The sequence below is a fragment of the Corythoichthys intestinalis genome, chromosome 7 (assembly GCF_030265065.1).
Source record: "Corythoichthys intestinalis isolate RoL2023-P3 chromosome 7, ASM3026506v1, whole genome shotgun sequence".
NCBI lineage: Eukaryota > Metazoa > Chordata > Actinopteri > Syngnathiformes > Syngnathidae > Corythoichthys > Corythoichthys intestinalis.
The window spans coordinates 59023830-59048368 of record NC_080401.1 but is presented as its reverse complement, the minus strand read 5'-3'; the positions used below and the strand labels follow the sequence as shown (position 1 = coordinate 59048368).

The window sequence follows — 24539 nt, the reverse complement described above, 5'->3', positions numbered from 1 at the left end:
TTTCACCAGGTTTGCACAGACTGCAGAAGGGATTTTGCACCACTGCGCCACATAAAGTCCCTGACAAGTCTTGTCGCTTATCCATAGAAACAATTGCTTAATAACCTGACTTTTAATGATTGAAATGGTTTCAGAAATGGCTCATATGAAAGCTAAGACCCTCCCAAATGATGTTGATGACCACTTGACCTGTGCCCTTGCTTACACACGTGTATTTAGTTAGTTCCACCTACATGCTCACACATAGCAAACCAAAATCACATGGGTGTCTCCAGCTTGCTTTCCCCCTCCCTTCAGGGCGGCACCCTTTCTGTGTTAGGACAAACCCCTAATAAAAAGAGCAAGGAAGGTTTTTCCTTAGATCAATTTTGGTGACGATACAGCGTAATCTAGCATTCCTCTGTCTAGTCCCTCTTTGCTCTCCTTGGCCAAGAAAACTGATTGTCTTCTCTCCTTATTTTTGGGTAATTTTACAAATGTCTACCTAAGGGTCTATTTTTTAACTTGACACAATGTCATGGCCAGCAAATAGCCCAGATCTTCACCCTATTGAAAACCTGTGGTGGAAATTGAAAAAAAAAAAAAAAAGTCGACCTGCAAGGATGTTCTGGCACCAAACTGATGAAGAATACTGTTTGTCACTCATCAAGAAACTGAAAGCTATCATGAAAGCCAGAGGTGGTGCAACTAAACACTAGAGATGTGTTTTGATTGTTATTTCTTTGTTTGTTTCTCATGATTCCATATATTTTTCCTCAGAATGGAGTGATTCTTTATGTACTTCCCTGCATTTGCTCTATAAAAGTAACATTTACTGACCACCACTATGTTTTTTATTCATTTCTTTTCATGTTTCTGAATGCTAAAGAGTTGCACTTTTGAACTAGTTCATTATTTTTTTCAAGCTTTTTATCCGAATTTGTTCTACAATTAATAAAATGTCTGAGTGCTCGTCCGCGACTGGTGATTCCATACATTTTGCCAGGGGTTGTATTTCATATTCACTGTTGCCGCTAGAGGGCAGTGTATTCGCCCAAATGAATCAAACTAAATGCAAACCCTTTCAAAACAAACCATGACAACGGCGCTCTGATTAAAGGAATTGTCCAAGCAGCAAAATTTGTTTCAAAGCTTTTTTTCTAATCTTATTACTCACTCGAGTTAATCGATGAATTGTCGCAGCGCTAGCGCTACATTTTGTTCGCTCAATGCTTTGCGTCGTCTTTGCAGCCAGCGCAAGCAGCAGAAGGACTTGCTGGCAGCTCTGCAGAAGGTGGTGGTCCCCATCTACTGCACTAGCTTCTTGGCCGTGGAGGAGGAGAAGCAGCAGAAGATCACCAGGGTAACGGCTAACCTTTGCGGAAAAGTCAGCGATTACTGTAATGTAGCTTTGTAACTTTGTTGTCGGCAGTTGTTGCAGCTCTGGGAGAAGAACGGATACTTTGATGAGGAGACTATTCAGCAACTACAGAATCCAGCTCTTGGTCTGGGACAATATCAGGTAAGCAGTGGCGGAGGTAGGTAGGTAGGGTATGGTTAGGGTAGGCTGGTAGGGAAAGAAACTAAAAGTGCCAGAAGTCAAGTCTCCAAACACAAGCAACTACAATACAAAAAAAATATCAGAAATAAACCCTACTCACCTTATTTTTGAATTGAAATATCAAGTAGTGCTGAAGCTTAAAACTATGCAATGTGAAGCCAATGGCACCCTTGCTAATACGCTTGAATGGTCCAGCCTTGATTTGAGGTTATACGGCTTCTGTTTCGTAGGCGTCGCTGATCACCGAGTACGCCAGTGTGGTCCAGCCCATCCAGTTGGCCTTCCAGCAGCAGGTCCAAGTCCTCAAGAACCAACACGAAGAATTTGTAGCCAGCCTCAAGAAGAAACCCGCGCCGGCCGCCGAGGCCGAAAAGCCTGTCCCCGCGCAAGCAGGTGATATTTTTTTGGGCTACCTAGGGCTGTCCCAAACGACTAATTTTCTCCCGATTAGTCAGCCGACTATTTTTACGATTAGTCAACTAATCTAATAATTAATTAAAAAAAAGTTTTTTTTTTTTTAACTAGCAATGAAATTTTTATTGACGCTTATCAATTCACAAAAAACATATTGGAACACTTAAATTATTTATTAAAGTACAAATAAACACGTAAATAACAATAATAAATCACAAATAAACAATGAGTTCAAATGCTGATAGAATTAACTATTGTAGCGTCCCGATTGAAAAGATGGTCTCTTAAACTGATGGTTTACAACTTTTATTCCATCCTTGATGTAATCACACTGTGAGAGCTACGGTGCACACAAATAAAACAACACAATTAGAAATTAACAAAAACTTTTCAACTTTTTCCTTTTAAATCTTATTTAGATATCAATGAATTGCCTATATGAATTGCCTTTACCTTAATTTATTACCTTATCATTGACAATTTCTCCCTTGAGTGCAATCACTGTATATAATGTATATATTTGACCTTTTAACCTTATATAATTTTCTATACCATAAAATAAACCATAACATGAAATAAACCTTCCAGTTAGCATTAAGAACAATACTAATAGCACTTATAGGCCCATTGTCAATGAAACATTAGTATTTAGTAAGGCGACAGCACCCTCTGGTGTACAAAAAATGAAAAAAACCCAAAAATTTACAAACTGGGTGACGGCGCTTAAGGTGTTTATTCACGGCCGACGTGCAGCCAAGCTTGGCATTGAAGAGACAGGACAGAAGAGTGTACCCTCCTTTGTTTCTTTGAAATAAGTCAATTTTTTGGACACTCCGGTGCGCTTTTTTTGGCTTTGTGCCGCTTTCCCCGCTTGTATACAGAGCATCCGACATTCTGAACTTTCCACGCATATATTTTTTTAACCCTTCATCAACCGTCGACGGGATGTTGTGCTCGTCAACGGATTTACGTCATCAATGACGTCGACTATGTTGACTAGTCGGGACAGCTCTAGGGTTACCCCCACCCAGTGTTGCCAGATTGGAGGTCTATGGCCGACAGTGGCAGCCAATGCCAGGCAACTTGTTCATTTTGGGTTCATTCCATGTCATTTCCTGTTGATTTTGGGGCATTTACAGGTCACTTCCTGCCAATTATGGGGCATTTGCAGGTCACTTCCTGTTGAATTTGTGTTACTGAAAAGGAATTGACTGAAGAATGCCCTCAAAGTGACTCAAAATGGCAGCCAACGAGTTGATTTTTGGGGCTTTCCACATCATTTCCTCTTGATTTTGGGGCAGTTTCAGGTCACTTCCTGTTGATTTGGGGTAACTGAAAAGGAAGTGACTCAAGAATGCCCTTAAATGAAAAGGAAGTGACTCAAAATGGCCTCCAATGGCCATCAATGCCTGGCAACAAGTTCATTCTTGGGGATTCCATGTCATTTCCTGTTGATTTTGGGGCATGTACAGGACACTTCCTGTTGAATTTATGTTACTGAAAATGAAGTGACTGAAGAATGCCTCAAAGTGACTCAAAATGGGAGCCAACGAGTTGATTTTTGGGGCTTTCCACATCATTTCCTCTTGATTTCGGGGCAGTTTCCAGGTCACTTCCTGTTGATTTGGGGTAACTGAAAAGGAAGTGACTCAAGAATGCCCTTAAATGAAAAGGAAGTGACTCAAAATGGCCTCCAACGGCCATCAATGCCAGGCAACAAGTTCATTTTTGGCGATTCCATGTCATTTCCTGTTGATTTTGGAGCAAGTACAGGTCACTTCCTGTTGAATTTCAGTTACTGAAAATGAAGTGACTGAAGAATGCCCCCAAAGTGACTCAAAAAGGCAGCCAAGGAGTTGATTTTAGGGCTTTCCACGTCATTTCCTCTTGATTTTGGGGCAGTTTCAGGTCACTTCCTGTTGATTTTGGGTAACTGAAAAGGAGGTGACTCAAAAATGCCCTTAAATGAAAAGGAAGTGACTCAAAATGGCCGCCAATGGCAGCCAACGAGTTGATTTTGGGGCTTTCCACATCATTTCCTCTTGATTTTGGGGCAGTTTCAGGTCACTTCCTGTTGATTTTGGGTAACTGAAAAGGAAGTGACTCAAGAATGCCCTCAAAGTGACTCAAAATGGCAGCCAACAAGTTGATTTTGGGGCTTTCCGCATAACTTCCTCTTGATTATGGGGTAGTTTCAGGTCACTTCCTGTTGATTTTGGGTAACTGAAAAGGAAGTGACTCAAGAATGCCCTTAAATGAAAAGGAAGTGACTCAAAATGGCCTCCATTGGCCATCCATGCTAGGCAACAAGTTCATTTTTGGGTATTCCATGTCATTTCCTGTTGATTTTGGGGCATTTACAGGTCACTTCCTGTTGTATTTGTGTTACTGAAAAGGAAGTGATTGAAGAATGCCCTCTAAGTGACTCAAAATGGCCGCCAATAGCCGCCAACGAGTTCATTTTGGGGCTTTCAACATCAGTTCCTCTTGATTTTGGGGCAGATGCAGGTCATTTCCTGTTGATTTTGGGGCTTTCCACGTCAGTTCCTTTTGATTTTGGGGCAGATTCAGGTCATTTCCTGTTGATTTTGGGGCGATTATAGGTCACTTCCTGTTGAATTTGTGTTACTGAAAAGGAAGTGATTGAAGAATGCCCTCTAAGTGACTCAAAATGGCCGCCAATGGCAGCCAACGAGTTCATTTTGGGGCTTTCCACGTCAGTTCCTCTTGATTTTGGGAGGTTTCAGGTCATTTCCTGTTGATTTGGTGATTTTGGGGCATTCCATGTCATTTCCTGTTGATTTTGGGGCATTAACTGGTCACTTCCTGTTAAATTTGTGTTACTGAAAAGGAAATGATTGAAGAATGCCCTCTAAATAACTCAAAATGGCCGCCAATGGCAGCCAATGAGTTCATTTTGGGGCTTTCCACGTCAGTTCCTCTTGATTTTGGGGCAGATTCAGGTCATTTCCTGTTGATTTTGGGGCTTTTACAGGTCATTTCCTGTTGATTTTGGGTTACTGAACAGGAATGGACTCGAGAATGTCCTCAAATGAATAAGAAGTGACTCAAAATGGCCGTCAATGGCAGCCAATTAGTTCACTTCCTGTCGATTATGTCGATTATGTCGAAGAATGCCCTCAAAGTGACTCAAAATGGCCGCCAGTGGCAGCTAACTAGTTGATTTTGGGGCTTTCTACGTCATTTCCTCTTGATTTTGGGGCAGGGTCAGGTCACTTCCTGTTGATTTTGGGTAACTGAAAAGGAAGTGACTCAAAAATGCCCTTAAATGAATAGGAAGTGACTCCAATGGCCATCAATGCCGGGCAACAAGTTCATTTTTGTGGATTCCATATCATTTCCTGTTGGTTTTGGGGCATTTACGGGTCATTTCCTGTTGAATTTGGGTTACTGAACAGAAACGGATTCGAGAATGTCCTCAAATGAATAAGAAGTGACTCAAAATGGCTGTCAATGGCAGCCATTGAGTTCATTTTGAGGCATTCCACGTCAATTCCTGTTGATTTTGGGGCATTTACAGGTCACTTCCTGTCTAATATGGGGCATTTACAGTTCACTTCCGGTTGATTTTGGGTAACTGAAAAGGAAGTGACTCAAGAAGGCCTTCAAATGAATAGGAAGTGACTCAGAATGGCTGCCAATGGCCATCAATGGCAGCCAACAAGTTCATTTTGGGGCATTCCATGTCATTTCCTGTTGATTTTGAGTTACTGAGCAGGAATTGACTCAAGAATCTCTGCAAAAGGAGTAGGAAGTGGCTCAAAATCAACAGGGAGTTATCTGTATATACCCTAAAATAAGATAAAGTGACCTGTAAAGTCATTTCCTGTTGATTTTGGGGTATTTCTGTGTCACTTCCTGATTGATTAGTGGCCATTTACAGGTTATTTCCTGTTAATATTGGGTTACTGAACAAGAGGTGACCTGAGAATGTATCAAAACATATAAAAAGTGACTCAAAATGAACAGGAAAGGACCCCAAAACCGTGAAGAACGGCTGTGAATAATGTGGTTTTAGTGACGTCCAATCCAGTAAAAATTAACTGGATGTCTAGCGCCATCAATTGTAGCCAGTGAGCTAACTAATTATTACTCTAATGGAAGGTTTTGCTAGCAACATGTTGATTCCTTTTTACTTTTAAACCATGACACCTTTTTAAAAAGATACAGTGCCTTGCAAAAGTATTTGGCCCCCTTGAATCTTGCAACCTTTCGCCACATTTCAGGCTTCAAACATAAAGATATGAAATTTAATTTTTTTGTCAAGAATCAACGACAAGTGGGACACAATCGTGAAGTGGAACAACATTTATTGGATAATTTAAACTTTTTTAACAAATAAAAAACTGAAAAGTGGGCTGTGCAAGATTATTCGGCCCCTTTACTTTCAGTGCAGCAAACTCATGATAAATAGAATCCACCTGTGTGTAATCAAGACTCCGTATAAATGCACCTGCTCTGTGATAGTCTCAGGGTTCTGTTTAAAGTGCAGAGAGCATTATGAAAACCAAGGAACACACCAGGCAGGTCCGAGATACTGTTGTGGAGAAGTTTAAAGCTGGATTTGGATACAAAAAGATTGCCCAAGCTTTAAACATCTCAAGGAGCACTGTGCAAGCCATCATATTGAAATGGAAGGAGCATCAGACCACTGCAAATCTACCAAGACCCGGCCGTCCTTCCAAACTTTCTTCTCAAACAAGGAGAAAACTGATCAGAGATGCAGCCAAGAGGCCCATGATCACTCTGGATGAACTGCAGAGATCTACAGCTGAGGTGGGAGAGTCTGTCCATAGGACAACAATCAGTCGTACACTGCACAAATCTGGCCTTTATGGAAGAGTGGCAAGAAGAAAGCCATTTCTCAAAGACATCCATAAAAAGTCTCGTTTAAAGTTTGCCACAAGCCACCTGGGAGACACACCAAACATGTGGAAGAAGGTGCGCTGGTCAGATGAAACCAAAATGGAACTTTTTGGCCACAATGCAAAACGATATGTTTGGCGTAAAAGCAACACAGCTCATCACCCTGAACACACCATCCCCACTGTCAAACATGGTGGTGGCAGCATCATGGTTTAGGCCTGCTTTTCTTCAGCAGGGACAGGGAAGATGGTTAAAATTGACGGGAAGTTGGATGCAGCCAAATACAGGAACATTCTGGAAGAAAACCTGTTGGTATCTGCACAAGACCTGAGACTGGGACGGAGATTTATCTTCCAACAGGACAATGATCCAAAACATAAAGCCAAATCTACAATGGAATGGTTCAAAAATAAACGTATCCAGGTGTTAGAATGGCCAAGTCAAAGTCCAGACCTGAATCCAATGGAGAATCTGTGGAAAGAGCTGAAGACTGCTGTTCACAAACACTCTCCATCCAACCTCACTGAGCTCCAGCTGTTTTGCAAGGAAGAATGGGCAAGAATGTCAGTCTCTCCATGTGCAAAACTACATACCCCAAGCGACTTGCAGCTGTAATTGGAGCAAAAGGTGGCGTTACAAAGTATTAACGCAAGGGGGCTGAATAATATTGCACGCCCCACTTTTGTTTTTATTTGTTAAAAAAGTTTAAATTATCCAATAAATTTTGTTCCACATCACGATTGTGTCCCACTTGTTGTTGATTCTTGACAAAAAATAAAAATTTTATATCTTTATGTTTGAAGCCTGAAATGTGGCGAAAGGTTGCAAGGTTCAAGGGGGCCGAATACTTTTGCAAGGCACTGTATATAAATTCTTGGCGGGAGCATATCGATAAACTTTTGGGCTACAAGGTTTCGCGTCGTATCACCATTTCGATACAAACTATGATTTTCTCATATGGCAACCTCCCAGAGGTTTGGGAAATTAGGCCGGCGTCAAGACCTTACATGAACTTCTGAAGGCACGAGTCCAACTTCTCGCTTTGTTTGTACGTCTCCAATCAAACAAACATTCATTATTTTCCCTTTCTGTCAAGTAAAAGTACACCATGTCTGTCTGTCTGTCGGTCTGTCCCCGCCTGCCGTACACAACAAACAATAACAAATTGCAGTTAGCACGCTAAAGTATTAGCGCTGAGTCATCGCACGCCCGCACGCCAAGGAGACGGCATGTGACACTTGCAGAAACAAGTCAGTCTGCTCTTCGCGTGTCCTCAAATGACTCGTGATGAATGATATGTTCTCTGTGCTATTGATGCCGATGAACGTCCGATGCATTTGAAGCGGGAGGATTGGCGTGAATGTTCATTTCCTGGCAGACATCCCACTTCGAAGGGATTGGAGGTTTTCCCTTGTCAATTAACAGCACACTCATGAAAAGAGCTTTCAATGCCCCTTAGGAAATGGCCTCAAGGCGGCCATGTTGGTGGGGGCACCATTCCAATCAAAGTAAAAAGCCCTCAAACTTTTAATGGACGTCTGATAGTATTGTCATATTTATTTCACCGCTAAAAAAGATAAGTGTGTATACAGTGGGGCAAATAAGTATTTAGACAATGACTAATTGTGCAAGTTCTCCCACTTGAAAATATTAGAGAGGCCTGTAATTGTCAACATGGGTAAACCTCAACCATGAGAAACAGAATGTGGGAAAAAAAACAGAAAATCACATTGTTTGATTTTTCAAGAATTTATTTGCAAATCATGGTGAAAAATAAGTATTTGGTCAACACCAAAAGTTCATCTCAATACTTTGTTATGTACCCTTTGTTGGCAATAACTGAGGCCAAACGTCTCCAGTAACTCTTCACAAGCTTTTCACACACTTTTGCTGGTATTTTGGCCAATTCCTCCATGCAGATCTCCTCTAGAGCAGTGATGTTTTGGGGCTGTCGTTGGGCAACACGGACTTTCAACTCCCTCCACAGATTTTCTATGGGGTTGAGATCTGGAGACTGGCTAGGCCACTAGCCACTTTGTTGCCCTGGGTGTGTGTTTGGGATCATTGTTTGCTGAAAGACCCAGCCACGTTCATCTTCAATGCCCTTGCTGACGGAAGGAGATTTCCACTCAAGATCTCTCGATACATTGCCCCATTCATTCTTTCCTTTACACAGATCAGTCATCCTGGTCCCTTTGCAGAAAAACTGCCCCAAAGCATGATGTTTCCACCCACATGCTTCACAGTGGGTATGGTGTTCTTTGGATGCAATTCAGTATTCTTTCACCCCCAAACACGAGAACCTGTGTTTCTACCCCAAAAATCTTTTTTTGGTTTCTTCTGACCATAACACATTCTCCCAGTCCTCTTCTGGATCATCCAAATGCTCTCTAGCGAACCGCAGACGGGCCTGGACGTGTACTGGCTTCAGCAGGGGGACACGTCTGGCAGTGCAGGATTTGAGTCCCTGGTGGTGCATTGTGATACTGATAGTAGCCTTTGTTACTGTGATCCCAGCTTTCTGTAGGTCATTCACTAGGTCCCCCCGTGGGGTTCTGGGTTTTTTGCTCACCGTTCTTGTTATTATTTTGACGCCACGGGGTGAGATCTTGCATGGAGCACCAGATGGAGGGAGATTATCAGTGGTCTGGTATGTCTTCCATTTTCTAATAATTGCTCCCACAGTTGATTTTTTTACACCAAGCGTTTTACCTACTGCAGATTCAGTCTTCCCAGCCTGGTGAAGGTCTAAAATTTTTGTCTCTGGTGTTCTTCGACAGCTCTTTGACCTTGGCCATAGTGGAGTTTGGAGTGTGACTGACTCAGGTTGTGGACAGGTGTCTTTTATATCGATAATGAGTTAAAACGGGTGCACTTATTACAGGTAACGAGTGGATCCTCGTTAGAAGAAGTTAGACCTCTTTGATAGCCAGAAATCTTGCTTGTTTGTAGGTGGCCAAATACTTATTTTCCACTCTAATTTGGAAATAAATTCTTTAAAAATCAAACAATGTGATTTTCTGGGGGTTTTTTTCTCCACACTCTGTCTCACATGGTTGAGGTTTACCCATGTTGACAATTGCAGGCCTCTCTAATCTTTTCAAGTAGGAGGACTTGCACAATTGGTGGTTGACTAAATACTTATTTGCCCCACTGTACATGAAATCTGTCAAGGGATATAAGAAACCGTTGATCGTGCTGTAAAAAGGCTGAACAAAAATGAATCAACAAAGCATGTCAAAATATTTAAAAATGAATCAATTAATCATTATTTAATCAATCTAATTTTTATTCTCACCTAGGAAATGCTAAAAACAAAACATACATAAAAAAAGACAAAAAAAATAGAATAAACTAATCTTTGTTTAAACATGAGATTAATTAGATTAATCGCAACAATTTTTTTTCCCCCCCTGGTAGTGTGGTCAAAGGAATTGACAAAAAATAGAATCATCAAATCTTTGTTAAATCTAATTAATGTCATGATTAATCTCAACTAAAAAATTGCCAAAGAAAAAAAAACATACATAAAAATTGGTAGTGTGGTCAAAAGATTTGACAAAAAAATTTGAATCAACTAATCTTTGTTTAAACATGAGATGAATTAGATTAATTTCAACTAAAATTTGTTTTTTTCCCCTGGTAGTGTGGTCAAAGGAATTGACAAAAAAATAGAATCATCTAATCTTTGTTTAATCTAATTAATCTCATGTTTAATCTCAACAAAAAATGCTGAAGAAAAAAAGCATAAACATTGTAGTGTGGTCAAAAGATGTGACAAAAAAACTAATTAACTAACTCTTTGTTTAAACATGAGATTAATTAGATTAATCTGATCTATTTTTTTAACTGGTAGTGTGGTCAAAAAACTGACAAAATAGAATCAACTAATCTTTGTTTAATGTAAATAATATCAATTTTATTCTCAACTAAAATTGCTTAATATTTTTTAACTGGTAGTGTAGTACGATTTAAGATTTGACAAAAAAATAATCAGTTGATCGTTATTTAATCATCTCATATTTAATCTCAACTACAAATTGGTAAAACACATTCATATTTAAATTGGTAGCAGCATCAAAAGATGTAACAAAAAATGATGAACTAATCATTTAATCTCACCTGCACATTGCAAAAAAAAAAGGTACATCTGTCAAAATATTTAAAAATGAATCAATCATTATTTAAGATAGTTATTGTCGTCTTGTTTAATCAAACCTAAAAAAAAATGCACCAAAAAAGTTCATTAAAAATAAACTGGTAGTGCGGTCAAAAAAGTTTGACAAAAAAAAGTCAACTAATGATTATTTAATTAATTTTGTTTAATCTTGCCTAAAAAAAATCTTAAAAGCATTCATATTTAAATTTGTACTGCTGTAAAAAGATTGAACAAAAATGAATTAAGAAATCATTGTTTAATTAATATCAATTTTAATGTCACCTAAGAAATATTTTTTTAAAAATACATAAAAATTGGTAGTGTGGTCAAAAGGTTCAACAAAAAAAAAGGAATCAAGTAAATGTTATTTTATCTCATGTTTAATCTCGACTAGAAATTGGTGGTGTGGTCAAAAGATTTGACAAAAATAGAATCAAGTAATCTGTGTTCAATCGCAACTAAAATTTACTTCATGAATTTCCTAGTAGGAATCTGTAATTGATCATTTTTTAACTGCACAATTTGATGTCTGATTTTCTTTCTACATCTGCAGCCGAGGCCAAGCCCCCCGCGTCGGGCGGTCCGCCGCCGGCGGAGTTTGAAGAGGCCCCATCGCGATCCCAGGATTCCGGCAACTCCGGCGGCGCCTCGGAGCTCCCCCCGAAGCCCGCCTGGTATGACCCCCAGCACATGGGCCCGTGGAACCCCAACCAACCGGTAAAAAAAAAAAAAAAAAAAAGCTCCGTCGCCGGGCCGTGTCGCGCTGCCGTCCTTACCTCCCCGCCCTCCGTCCAGCCGCCTTTCGACCCCAATCAGCCGCCCCCGCCGTGTCCGCCCTGGAACAGCCACGAGGGCATGTGGAACGAGCAAAGGGAGCCGGGCAACTGGAGCGGGGGTCCGCCCAGGGAATCGGGGCCCTGGAGCGGTCCAGAGCCCGGTCCCCCTTCTTGGAACTCGTACGATCAGCAGCCTCCGTGGGGCAACCAGCCCGAGCAGCCGCCCTGGGGCCAAAGGGAGCCGCCCTTTCCACCCCGCATGCAGGCATGTAACATTGACGCCGTTTGTTTTCTGTCATTTTTTTTTTTTTAAACTTTGAGGTCCCTTTTTCAGAGGCCGCCCCATTTCCGAGGGCCCTACCAGCAGCCGCCGCCCTTCAACCAGCCCCCGCCGCCACACTCTTTCGGACGCTTCCCGTCGCGCTTCATGCAGGACGACTTCCCTCCCCGCCACCACTACGACCGCTCGCCCTACACGCCCCATCGCTTCGACTACTCGCAGGGTGACTTCCCAAGAGGTGAATTCATAACCAAATGTCAAGAGATTTACCCAAGTAATCATTTAGTCTAGTTAATCTCCTATTTAATCTTGCATAAAAATTGCTAAAAAGCATTCATATTTACATTGAAAGTAAAAACATAATTTAATTGGTCGTCTTGTCAAGATTCACCAAAAAAAGTGATTTACTAATTATAACTGAATCTAATTAATCTCATGTTTCATCTCACGTTTTAATTGCCATAACATATTAATATTTAAATTGGTGGTCATATCAAAAGATCTAACAAAAATGAATCAACTAATCATTATATCTTAATTAATCTTTTTTAATCGCGCCTACAATTTGCTAAAAAAGATAGTAAATTAGCAATCCTGTCAAAGGATTTAACACGAATGAATCAACTAATCATTATTTAATCTAAATAATCCTTTTTAATCTCAACTACAATTTGCACAAAAAAACCATCTGAAATAGTAATCCTGTCAAAAAATTTAACACAAATGAACCAATCATAATCGAATTAATCTCTTGTTTATCTCACTTAAAAATTGGTAAAAGGCATTCGTATTTAAATCTGTCATGTTATCAAAAGATATCGCAAAAAATGATTTGACTAATCGTGATTTAATCTAATTCATCTCATGTTTCATCTCACCTGAAAATTCCATAAAGAATTGATATTTAAATTGGTTGTCCTGTCAAATTATTAAACAAAAAAATGTATATTTACTAATCTGAATTGAATTCAAGCTAAATAATCTCATGTTTCATCTCACCTATACATTGTCATAAAATATTAATATTTAACTCAGTGGTTTTATCAAAAGATCTTACAAAAATGAATCAACTAATCATTATTTAATCTTAATCTCATTTTTAATTGCATTTAGAATTTGCCAATTACACATTATTTAAATTAGTAATCCCATCCAAGGATTTGCCAAAAATTAATTCAACTAACCATCATTTAATCTAATCATGTGTAATCTCACCTACAAATGTTTTTTTTTAAACCTTTATTTGAATTGGTAATCCTGTCAAAAGATGAAACAAAAAACATTACTAATCATAATGTAATCTCATTAATCTCACATTTTATTGCCATAAAATATTAATTGATGGTCATATCAAAAGATTTAATAAAAATGAATCAACTAATCATTATTTATTTTGACTCAATCTCATTTTTAATCGCACCTACAACTTGCTAAAAAATATATTATTTAGATTAGTAATCTTGTCAAAGGATTTAACAGAAATGAATCAATTCATCATTAATTAATCCTAATCTCATTATTTAATCTAATCTCATGTTTCATTTGACCGGAAAATTAAAAAAAAAAAAAATTGGCAGTCCTGTCAAAAAATTTAACACAAATGAATCAACTAATCATTATTTAATCTTAATCTCACTTTTCATCTCAACTACAATTTGCACCCAAAAAAAAAAACATTATCTGAAATTGTAATCCTGTCAAAAGATTTAACACAAACAAATCAATCATCGTTTGATTGAATTAATCTCCTGTTTAATCTCAACTAAAAATTGCTAAAAAGCATTCGTATTTAAATCTGTCGTGCTGTCAAAATATACAGCAAAAAATGAATTGACTAATCGAAATTTAATCTGAATAAATCTCATGTTTAATATCATTAATAAATTTCTAAAAACAAAAACATTATTTAAATCTGTAGTCCGGTCAAATGATTTAACAAAAATTAATTATTTAATTTTATTGTAATATAATTAATCTCATGTTTAAATTCATCTGAAAATTGCTAAAAAGCATTCATATTTAAATCAATTGTGTTGTCAAAAGTTTTTAAAAAAATGAATGAACTAATCATAATTGAATTAATCATGGTTGATCTCATCTAAAAATGGCTAAAAAGGTAGTTTTTAAATTGGTAGTGTTGTCAGAATATTTAACAAAAATCAACTAATAATTATAAGTCAAAATGAATTGGACATCTCGCTCCGTCAATGGCAGCCATTGAGTTAACGTCAAATATTGGCCAAGTGTCAAATTTACCCAGCATCCTCTTGATTCCTCCTTAATTAAACTCTTTTAAATCAATATATCGATGTCTAAAATGGTCTCTTGTCTGCAGACATGCCGGGCCCGCCGCCCCCACCCCATCACTCCAACCAGAGGCACCCTCCCTCGGGCATGGGCGGCGACCACCCTCCGTGGGGCGGGGCCCAGCACCAGGACTACGGCCCGCCTCCTCCGCACGGCTTCAACGGCCACTCGCCGCACGTGCGCCACCGGCAGCCGCCGCTCCCCGTCCAGGACGACCCCAGCCTGGTGCCCAACGTTCCTTACTTTGATCTTCCCGCCGGACTGATGGCACCGCTGGTCAAAGTCAGTTCCCTTTCCTGTTGTCACCGTACTAAAATTTTAAACTCCATATCAATACTTGGAAAAATACTTGATGCTATTTTATTACTACATAGATTTAAAAAAAAATTTAACAAGAAAAAAGCAGTGATATTCTCCATAATACCGTATTGGCCCAAATATAAGACAACCCCCTCTTTTTCAAGACTCAAGTTTGAAAAAAAGACTTTTTGAACACCAAATTAATTTTTATACAGAAAATAATTACAGTACATCTCAAAAAAAATATTATAACAATATATTTGAGCGAAAAAGCATGTTATTTTGCCTCATTCAAATCTTTAATATCTGAACTTTTAAATACGTAAACTAAAGTGGAATCACATTCGTAAATGAAAAGCTTCTGGTTTTTGAAATGTAAATAAACCAATCTATTGTGATAAAACAACAAAATTGCAATAATTGCAATAACCATCAAAGTGAGGTCTAACTGTAACTGTGGTCTTGAAAAAAATCGGAATAAGGAAAAACCTTGCAATAAAATAATGCAAACTGGTTATTGAGAGTAGTTGAGATCTGTCATGACAGAACATCGCTTCAATGATATCTGGCGCCATCTAGCGTCGTGAATGGGTATAATGTCTAGTCCGTTGCCTCAGTACGGGCAACCATGTTGGTAGGGCGACGTTCCCCTCAAAGCCAATGCATTGACATTCAAATTAAGTCAAAACTAGCTTATTTCACCCCGTTGTCTGGCATTGACCGCACTAGATGTCCATAAACAATCAAATCACGGCAGAAGCATGAAAATAGCTTTCATCGCCCCTACCAAAATGGCCTCAGTGCGGGCAGCCATGTTGGTAGGGGCGACATTCCCCTCAAAGCCAATGCATTGACATTCAAATTAAGGCAAAACTAGCTTATTTCACCCCGTTGTCTGCCATTGACAGAACGAGATGTCCATAAACAATCAAATCACGGCAGAAGCATGACAGTAGCTTTCATCGACCCTACCAAATGGCCTCCGTGCGGGTAGCCATGTTGGTAGGGGCGACATTCCCCTCAAAACCAATGCATTAACTTTCAAATTTAGTCATAACTATCTTATTTGACCCCGTTGTCTGCTATTGACGGCACTAGACGTCCATAAACTTATTTCAACTCACGACAGAAAAATAAAAAGAGCTTTTGTTGCCCCTACCAAAATGGCTTCAGAGTGGGCGGCCATGTTGGAAGGTGAGACCATCCAATTAAAAACAATGTATTAACATTCAAATCAAGTCATAATTAGCTCATTTGACCTCATTGCCTGCCATTGACGCCACGAGATGTACATAAACTTATTTCAGTCTATGACAGAAAATGAAGAGAGATTTCATTGCCCCTACCAAAATGGCCTCTGAGTGGGCTGCCATGTTGGTAGGGGCGACATTCGCATTAAAGACCGTGCATTGACCGCTTCAAATGGATTAGACGTCTACTAGTGATAAACTCCAATTCAGGGTTAGAGGCATGAAAAGACCTTTCATCGCCCCCACCAACATGACATCAGAGCGGCCATGTTGGGAAGGGCAACATTCCTATTAAAGTCAATGCATTGACACACCAATTAAGGCATAACTACCTTATCTCTCAACAGATTATTTTATCAATGTCAAAGCATCTGCTATTTACTCTTTTTCTGCCATTGACGGTGCTTGGTGTCCAAACTGTAAATGTATCATAATTTTCGGCCAAAAAAAGCTACATTTTACATCCATTCTGTTCAGTGCGACTTAAACATAAAAAAAAACCTTTCTCGTAAAAATTGGAGGGTGTGTCTATTCGTCAGGTTCACCTTTATTGGCTAGAAATTACAGTAATTCGTCATTTTCCACCCTGATGACCGCCAATTAACAATTGGTCACAAATGAGAAACTGACAAAAGCCAAATGTAAAGTGACACCAATTGCTAATGTGCTCAGCTGGAGGATTACGACTACAAAGCGCTGGATCCTAAAGACATCCGCCTGCCGCCACCCATGCCCCCGAGCGAACGGCTGCTGGCCGCCGTGGAAGCCTTCTACAGCCCCCCCTCTCACGACCGACCCCGCAACAGGTACTCGGCGCCTCGTCCCGCTCGGCCGTGACGTCAAACAGCAGTAACCCGGGTGTCTGTCCTTTTCGTTCCGACAGCGAAGGCTGGGAACAGAACGGCCTGTATGAGTTCTTCCGGGCCAAGATGAGAGCACGCAGGAAAAAGGGACAAGAGAAGCGCAACAGGTGTGTGCGTCGGCACTTCCTATAGATTTTTGATGTATTTTTCATCAAAAATAATTTTGATTTGATTGCTGTACAGTGTTCGTGTGAGCAGTCGTTCCAGGAGTCGCTCCGGCAGCCGGGGAAGATCCTCCTCACCGTCCAGTTCTCGATCCTCCAAGTCCCGGTCCCGGTCAAGATCTCGGTCCAGATCTCGGTCCTCCCGCTCCCGAAGCCGCTCCCGATCCTACTCTCGTTCCAGGTCTCAGCGCCGCCAACGTAGAACGCAATCCGCTCAGCGCTAACCGCAAGTGTGTATGCTAGGTCGAGGAGCGGATCCAGGTCGTCCCGCAGTCGCTCCCGCTCCAGGTCACGCTCGCGCTCACCCACAAGGAGGCGCCGAGGACATAAGTCACGCAGCTCCTCGCCACCGTGAGTAAACACCTTACACCAGTCGCTGCTAAATCTGGCCGATCGGCATCGTCGCAGTTAGGACTCGGCCTATGTCACCTGGTTCTTGATCGACTACCCTTGTTGCATAAGATTAAGCCACTTATCTTATTTGAAGGAGTAGAAGAGATTGTAATCACCTTGTAAAGTGCTTTAGTAGTTTCGGCCAGAATGGAATGTTTTTTTATGGAGCTGATAAAAGCATTTTAAAATGATATCAGATAATATAGCATAGCAAAAGTCCGCTAGCTTAAATGTTATATATTGCTAATGTTTACAACAATTGGCTAACTTTGCATAGCAAAAGTCAGCTAGCTTAAATGCTATATAATGTTAAAGTTTACAACAATTGGCTAACTTGCATAGCAAATTGTCTGCCAGCTTAAATGCTATATAATGGTAATATTTACAACAATTGGCTGACTTCCATAGCAAAAATCCGCTAGCTGAAATGCTGTATAATGCAAATGTAAACAACAATTGGCTAACTTGCATTGCAAAAGTCCACTAGCTTAAATGCTATATATTGCCAATGTTTACGACAATTGGCTAACTTGCAAAGCAAATGTCCGCTAGCTTAAATGCTGTGTAATGCTAATGTTTACAGTAAAGGGCTAACTTGCATAGCAAAAATCCGCTAGCCTTAATGCAGTATAATGCTAATGTGTACAACAATTGGCTAACTTGCACAGCAAAAGTCCGCTAGCTTAAATTCTATGTAAGGCTACTGTTTACCACAATAGCCTAACTTGCATAGCAAAAGCCCGCTAGCTTAAATTTTATATAATGCTAATGTTTACAACAATCTGCTAACTTGCATAGTAAAAGTTAGCTTGCTTAAATGCTATATAATACTAATATTTACAACAATCAGCTAACCTGCATAGTAAAAGTCAGCTAGCTTAAATGCTATATAATACTAATGTTTACAACAATTGGGTAACTTACACAGCAAAAGTCCATTAGCTTAAATGCTATATAATGCTAATGTTTATGACAATTGGCTAATTTGCATAGCAAATGTCCGCTAGCTTAAATGCTATATAATACTAATGTTTACAACAATTGGGTAACTTGCACGGCAAAAGTCCATTAGCTTAAATGCTATATAATGCTAATGTTTATGACAATTGGCTAATTTGCATAGCAAATGTCCGCTAGCTTAAATTCTATATAATGCTAATGTTTACATCAACCGGCTAACTTGCATCGCAAAAGTCCGCTAGTTCCAATGCTGTATAATGCTAATGTTTACAACAATGGGCTAACTTGCATAGCAAAAGCCTGCTAGCCTAAAATCTATATAATGCTAATGTTTACAACAATCGGCTAACTTGCATCGCAAAAGTCCGCTGTCTTAAATGCTTTATAATGCTAATGTTGACAACAATTGGATGACTTGCATAGCAAATGTCTGCGAGCCTAAATTCAAAATAATGCTAATGTTTACAACAGTCGGCTAACTTGCATAGCAAAAGTATGCAAGCTTAAATGTTATAGAATGCTAATGTTTACAACAATCGGCTAACTTGCATAGTAAAAGTTAGCCAGCTTAAATGCTATATAATGCTAATGTTTACAACAATTGGCTAACTTGCACAGCAAATGTCCGCTAGCTTAAATTCTATATAATGCTAATGTTTACAACAATCGGCCAACTTGCATAGCAAAAGTATGCAAGCCTAAATGTTATAGAACGCTAATGTTTACAACAATCGGCTAACTTGCATAATAAAAGTCAGCTAGCTTAAATGCTATATAATGCTAATGTTTACAACAATCGGCTAACTTGCATAATAAAAGTCAGCTAGCTTAAATGCTATATAATGCTAATGTTTACAACAATTGGCTAACTTGCACAGCAAAAGTCCACTAGCTTAAATACTATATAATGCTAATATTTACAACAAATGGCTAATTTGCATAGCAAATGTCCGCTAGCTTAAATTCTATATAATGCTAATGTTTACAACAATCGGCTAACTTGCATAGCAAAAGTATGCAAGCTTAAATGTTATAGAATGCTAATGTTTACAACAATCGGCTAACTTGCATAGCAAAAGCATGCAAGCTTAAATGTTATAGAATGCTAATGTTTACAACAATCAGCTAACTTGCATAGCAAATGTCCGCTAGCTTAAATTCTATATAATGCTAATGTTTACAACAATCGGCTAACTTGTATCGCAAAAATCAGCTGTCTTAAATGCTATATAATGCTAATGTTTACAACAATTGGCCGACTTGCATGGTAAAAGTCAGCTAGCTTAAATGTTATAGAATGCTAATGTTTACAACAATCGGCTAACTTGCACAGCAAAAGTCCACTAGCTTAAATACTATATAATGCTAATATTTACAACAATTGGCTAAATTGCATAGCAAATGTCCGCTAGCTTAAATTCTATATAATGCTAATGTTTACAACAATCGGCTAACTTGCATAGCAAAAGCATGCAAGCTTATATGTTATAGAATGCTAATGTTTGACAACAATCTGCTAACTTGAATAGCAAAAGTATGCAAGCTTAAATGTTTTAGAATGCTAATGTTTACAACAATTGGCTGACTTGCATGGCAAATGTCCACTAGCTTAAATGCTGTATAATGGTAATGTTTACAACAATTGGCTAACTTGCATAGCAAAACATGTAACTTAAGTCCATGACTGCATATATCAGTAGTAGTTTGATATCGGTATCGCATTTTTTGGATTTGGACAATATCGGTTATGGGATAAAAAGTCATTATCGGACCACCCAAAAAGTCATTTATTTTTCCAGCAGCTACACGTCGGCAGCGGGCGGCGCCCCCCCTAAAGGTCCCCCGGACCCCCGCCTGGGCGAGGAGAACAAAGGACATCAGCTGCTCATGAAAATGGGTGAGACGTTACATCCTGCTTTAAGGGCGCCGCTACCCCGACCCGGCCGTCATTGACCAATTCGACGTCCTCAGGCTGGAGCGGCTCCGGCGGGTTGGGCGCCAAGGAGCAGGGCATCCAGGACCCCATTAAAGGCGGCGACATCCGCGATAAGTGGGACCAATACAAGGGCGTGGGCGTCTCCCTGGACGACCCCTACGAGAACTACCGCAGGAACAAGAGTTTCAATTTTGTGGCGCGAATGAAGGCGCGAGAGGAAGGTAGGCCAATATTTTGTCATTTCCGCACCGATTCCTCCAAATATGGACACAACATTTATTATAATCAAGACAAGCATAGAAAAAAATAATTTAAAAACTATATAAACATAACTGAAACAACTTTTGACATTCACAAAAATAATTTTGGTCTTTATGTGTTCATCAGTCAACCGAGAACCTCAGGAGGCTCCTCCCGCTGAGTGATGTCATCAAAGAGCGCCGTGCCCTCCATTGTCGTTTATAGTGTCTACCTTTTCAAGTCTAATTGCGGTTTATTTTTTGCTCCCAAACAGAACGTTTTGACATTTATTTGGAATACAAAATACGAGCGGGATAGCAAAATAAACTCAACTCACAAATGTGAAAATTTTTTCGATTGCGTCTTTGACTTTTTTTTGGGCCATTTAAGTCTTTCAACGCCTTTGATGATGATAAATGTCCCATGATAATGGCGTTGAATCATCCTTCTGCAGGGTGATTATCATCGGTAGACGTCCAATCCGTCTGACGTGGAAGGGTGGCAGCGAATGAACATTCGTTCATTCGCCGTCACCCTTCCACGTCAAACGGATTGGACATTTAGTACTAGCCAATGAGTTAACCATCTGGACTAGGCTATTGACAGCTTTAGAGGTTTATTACAGAGGGAAGAAATTTGCTGCACTTCATCTCCATTAATTGCGATTAATCATGGATGTTCATTGAGATTCACTGGAAAAAATGAGTTGCGGTGATTTTATTTTTTAATCGGATTATTCACAATGAACCTCGATTCATTTACTGTGAATCGATTAGCTTTAAAGTGCCTGTGACTGCATTAAAATAAATATACGATCACACAAAACTAACCCGGATCATGTCACACGGCGTCTGGGTTTTCAATTGTCTTCACCGATTGGCAACCTCCCGGCGGCGAGCAAGTACAGCTCGTCAGTCCCCCCCGCTGCGGGCAGGAGTGCTCGTTTCCGGGGAAGAAGCTGGAGAATGAACACCAGACAAACCGGCTGACATCCGAGGAGGGCGTGGCTGCCCGAGCCCAACTCAAGCATAGTGGTCTATTGCCGGGCACACGAAGAGGGCGGAAGGGGCTGGAAGTCTGGACGATATGGAGAACCGCACGAGCATAAGCCGAGTATAGTGCTCTCCTGGCGGGCACGCGAAGAGGATCGAGGGGGGTGTGCGACAAGCCGTTGACCGAGTGACTTCTCGGTGGACAAGGAGCTTTGTCAGCCACAAAATACAAGACACCTCCTTATTAAAACGTGTGCCAGATCCAGGCACATCCAATTTGGTGCCCTAGGCCAGGGGTCCCCAACGACCGGGCCGGGGACCAGTACCGGTCCGTGGCGCATTTTGTACCGGGCCGCGCAGAAATAATTAATAATTTATTAACGACTTTGGCCTGTGCCGCTTAACACACCAATATCCCTGTCTACTCTAGATATACAACTTCAGGATAGGAGGTCGTCATAGAAATGCATTGATTGGACTGTTAGCAGTACATCTTGTTTTGCATATCTACAGTTGTGTTCAAAAGTTTACATACACTTGTGAAGAACATAATGTCATGGCTCTCTTGAGTTTCCAGTTATTTCTACAACTCTGAATTTTTCTCTGATAGAGTGATTGGAACAGATACTTTGTCACAAAAAACATTCATGAAGTTTGGTTCTTTTATGACTTTATTATGGGTGAACAGAAAAAAGTGATCAAATCTGCTGGGTCAAAAATATACATACAGCAGCGCTAATATTTGGTAACATGTCCCTTGGCCATTTTCACTTCAATTAGGCGCTTTTGGTAGCCATCCACAAGCTTCTGGTTGAATCTTTGACCACTCCTCTTGACAGAATTGGTGCAGTTCAGTTAAATTTGATGGCTTTCTGACATGGACTTGTTTCTTCAGCATTGTCCACAAGTTCAAGTCAGGACTTTTGGAAGGCCATTCGAAAACCTTAATTCTAGCCTGATTTAGCCATTCCATTACCACTTTTGATGTGTGTTTGGGGTCATTGTCCTGTTGGAACACCCAACTGCACCCAAGACTCAATCTTCGGGCTGATGACGTTAGGTTATCTTGAAGAATTTGAAGGTAATGCTCCTTCTTCATTATCCCATTTACTCTCTGTAAAGCACCAGTTCCATTGGTAGCAAAACAGCCCCACAGCATAATACTACCACCACCGTGCTTGACGTTAGGCATGATGTACTTGGGGTTAAAGGCCTCACCTTTTCTCCTCCAAACATATTGCTGGGCATTGTGGCCAAACAGCTCGATTTTTGTGTCGTCTGACCACAGAACTTTCCTCCAGAAGGTCCTATCTTTGTCCATGTGATCAGCAGCAAACTTCAGTTGAGCCTTAAGGTGCCGCTTTTGGAGCAAGGGCTTCCTTCTTGCACGGCAGCCTCTCAGTCCATGGAGATGCAAACCACGCTTGACTGTGGACACTGACACCTGTGTTCCACCAGCTTCTAATTCTTGGCAGATCTGCTTTTTGATGATTCTCAGTTGAATCTTCACCCTCCTGACCAATTTTCTCTCAGCAGCAGGTGATAGCTTGCGTTTTCTTCCTGATTTTGGCAGTGACAAAACAGTGCCATGCACTTTATACTTACAAACAATTGTTTGCACTGTTGATCTTGGGACCTGCAGCAGCTTTGAAATGGCTCCAAGTGACTTTCCTGACTTGTTCAAGTCAATGATTCGCTTTTTCAGATCCATGTAAGTATATTTTTGACCCAGCAGATTTGATCACTTTTTCTGTTAACCCATAATAAAGTCATAAAAGAACCAAACTTCATGAATGTTTTTTGTGACAAAGAAGTATCTGTTCCAATCACTCTATCGGAGAAAAATCAGAGTTGTAGAAATAACTGAAAACTCAAGAGAGCCATGACATTATGTTCTTCACAAGTGTATGTAAACTTTTGACCACAACTGTATGTGCGCTTGGCCTCGATAATAACGTATGACGTAGGGCGGGCACATCACATTTGTTCCCGGAAATAATTAGCCCCCACACTAGAATGACTGAAAAACAGACGTCTTTGGACAGATTTTTTTACGGGGAAAAGGGAACCTGACGGGCCAGAAGATTAGCCTACAACCTCGAAGAAAACAAAATCTGTGCTACTTCCCGATCACTAAAGGCCCACGAACTGCGAAGGAGTGGATTTGTGACCCGTATGTGAATAAACGAGTGATTCGAGCATGTCTGTGCAACAGGAATATAAGCTTGTAGAGTTTGCAAATCACGGCGACCTTAAACGTACATTTGAGACAACGACTCTACCGAGGTAATGGATTAAAGTCATTTTGGAATATCCTGACATCGCTAGGAGCGCACTAAAAACTGTGCTACAATTTCCAACATCATGTCTTTGTGAAGCTAGCTTCTCTCACTCTCCCATCTCGGGACCATCTCGTCAAAACGAAACATGTTATTTTATATTTGCTCTATTTTTCTGCCGCACATTGCCGGTGTTCTGACAAATCTGGCATGCGCGTAACGTTAAAAATGACGGCGAATGCAGCGATTCCAAAGTACCACACTACAAACTTTCTTTAAAGAAAGGAATATTAACGTACGTTTGCCATGTTAACTGCACACAACTGCTCGCAGCTCTCTCACTTAACGACGTCACCGTGTCGTTAAGCATTCATTTACGCCATTTTCGTGTTGCACATGTATGTTTATGATGTAAATAGTTTTTTAGCACCGTTGGATAACATTTAGAGTCCAACTGGATATAAAAGAGGGCTTTTTTCACCGCTACAAAAGATTTGGGAGCAAAATTTTATAAGGTTGCAAAATTTTACAGACCAACGGTCCGTGGAAAAAAAGACCCAAATCACACCGGTCCGTGGTGCAAAAAAGTTGGGGACCCCTGCCCTAGGCAACACATTTGTTAGCCCCCCCCCTCCCCATTTTCACCACTTAGATTCAAACACTCACTCTGAAAAAGCACATTATCTCTTTAATTTATCATATAAAAAAAGACAACGAACAAGTGCAGAAATTAAAAGAAAAATGCTGTAATAACTATTCAAAAGCACCAATAAAGACACCTAAAAAACAAAAGCATTAA

At 40.2% G+C, this 24539-nt stretch overlaps 1 protein-coding gene across 3 annotated transcripts in view; it reads left to right on the top strand.

The window, feature by feature from the left end:
- cherp (calcium homeostasis endoplasmic reticulum protein) overlaps nucleotides 1-20821 on the top strand; it is a 39874-nt gene extending 19053 nt beyond the window's left edge. For 2 of the 3 annotated variants that reach the window (XM_057842012.1, XM_057842014.1), the window contains 14 exons: nucleotides 1231-1342; nucleotides 1412-1501; nucleotides 1771-1933; nucleotides 11554-11717; nucleotides 11796-12041; nucleotides 12111-12294; nucleotides 14392-14645; nucleotides 16586-16719; nucleotides 16797-16883; nucleotides 16960-17121; nucleotides 17184-17291; nucleotides 20093-20190; nucleotides 20265-20450; nucleotides 20617-20821. In XM_057842012.1, coding sequence (XP_057697995.1) covers nucleotides 1231-1342; nucleotides 1412-1501; nucleotides 1771-1933; nucleotides 11554-11717; nucleotides 11796-12041; nucleotides 12111-12294; nucleotides 14392-14645; nucleotides 16586-16719; nucleotides 16797-16883; nucleotides 16960-17121; nucleotides 17184-17291; nucleotides 20093-20190; nucleotides 20265-20450; nucleotides 20617-20654 — 2026 coding nt within the window. In that variant the 3' untranslated portion in view covers nucleotides 20655-20821. The remainder of the gene's footprint in view (nucleotides 1-1230; nucleotides 1343-1411; nucleotides 1502-1770; nucleotides 1934-11553; nucleotides 11718-11795; nucleotides 12042-12110; nucleotides 12295-14391; nucleotides 14646-16585; nucleotides 16720-16796; nucleotides 16884-16959; nucleotides 17122-17183; nucleotides 17292-20092; nucleotides 20191-20264; nucleotides 20451-20616) is intronic. The other variant, XM_057842013.1, reaches the window with a different exon arrangement.
- The last annotated feature ends 3718 nt before the right edge of the window (nucleotides 20822-24539 follow it).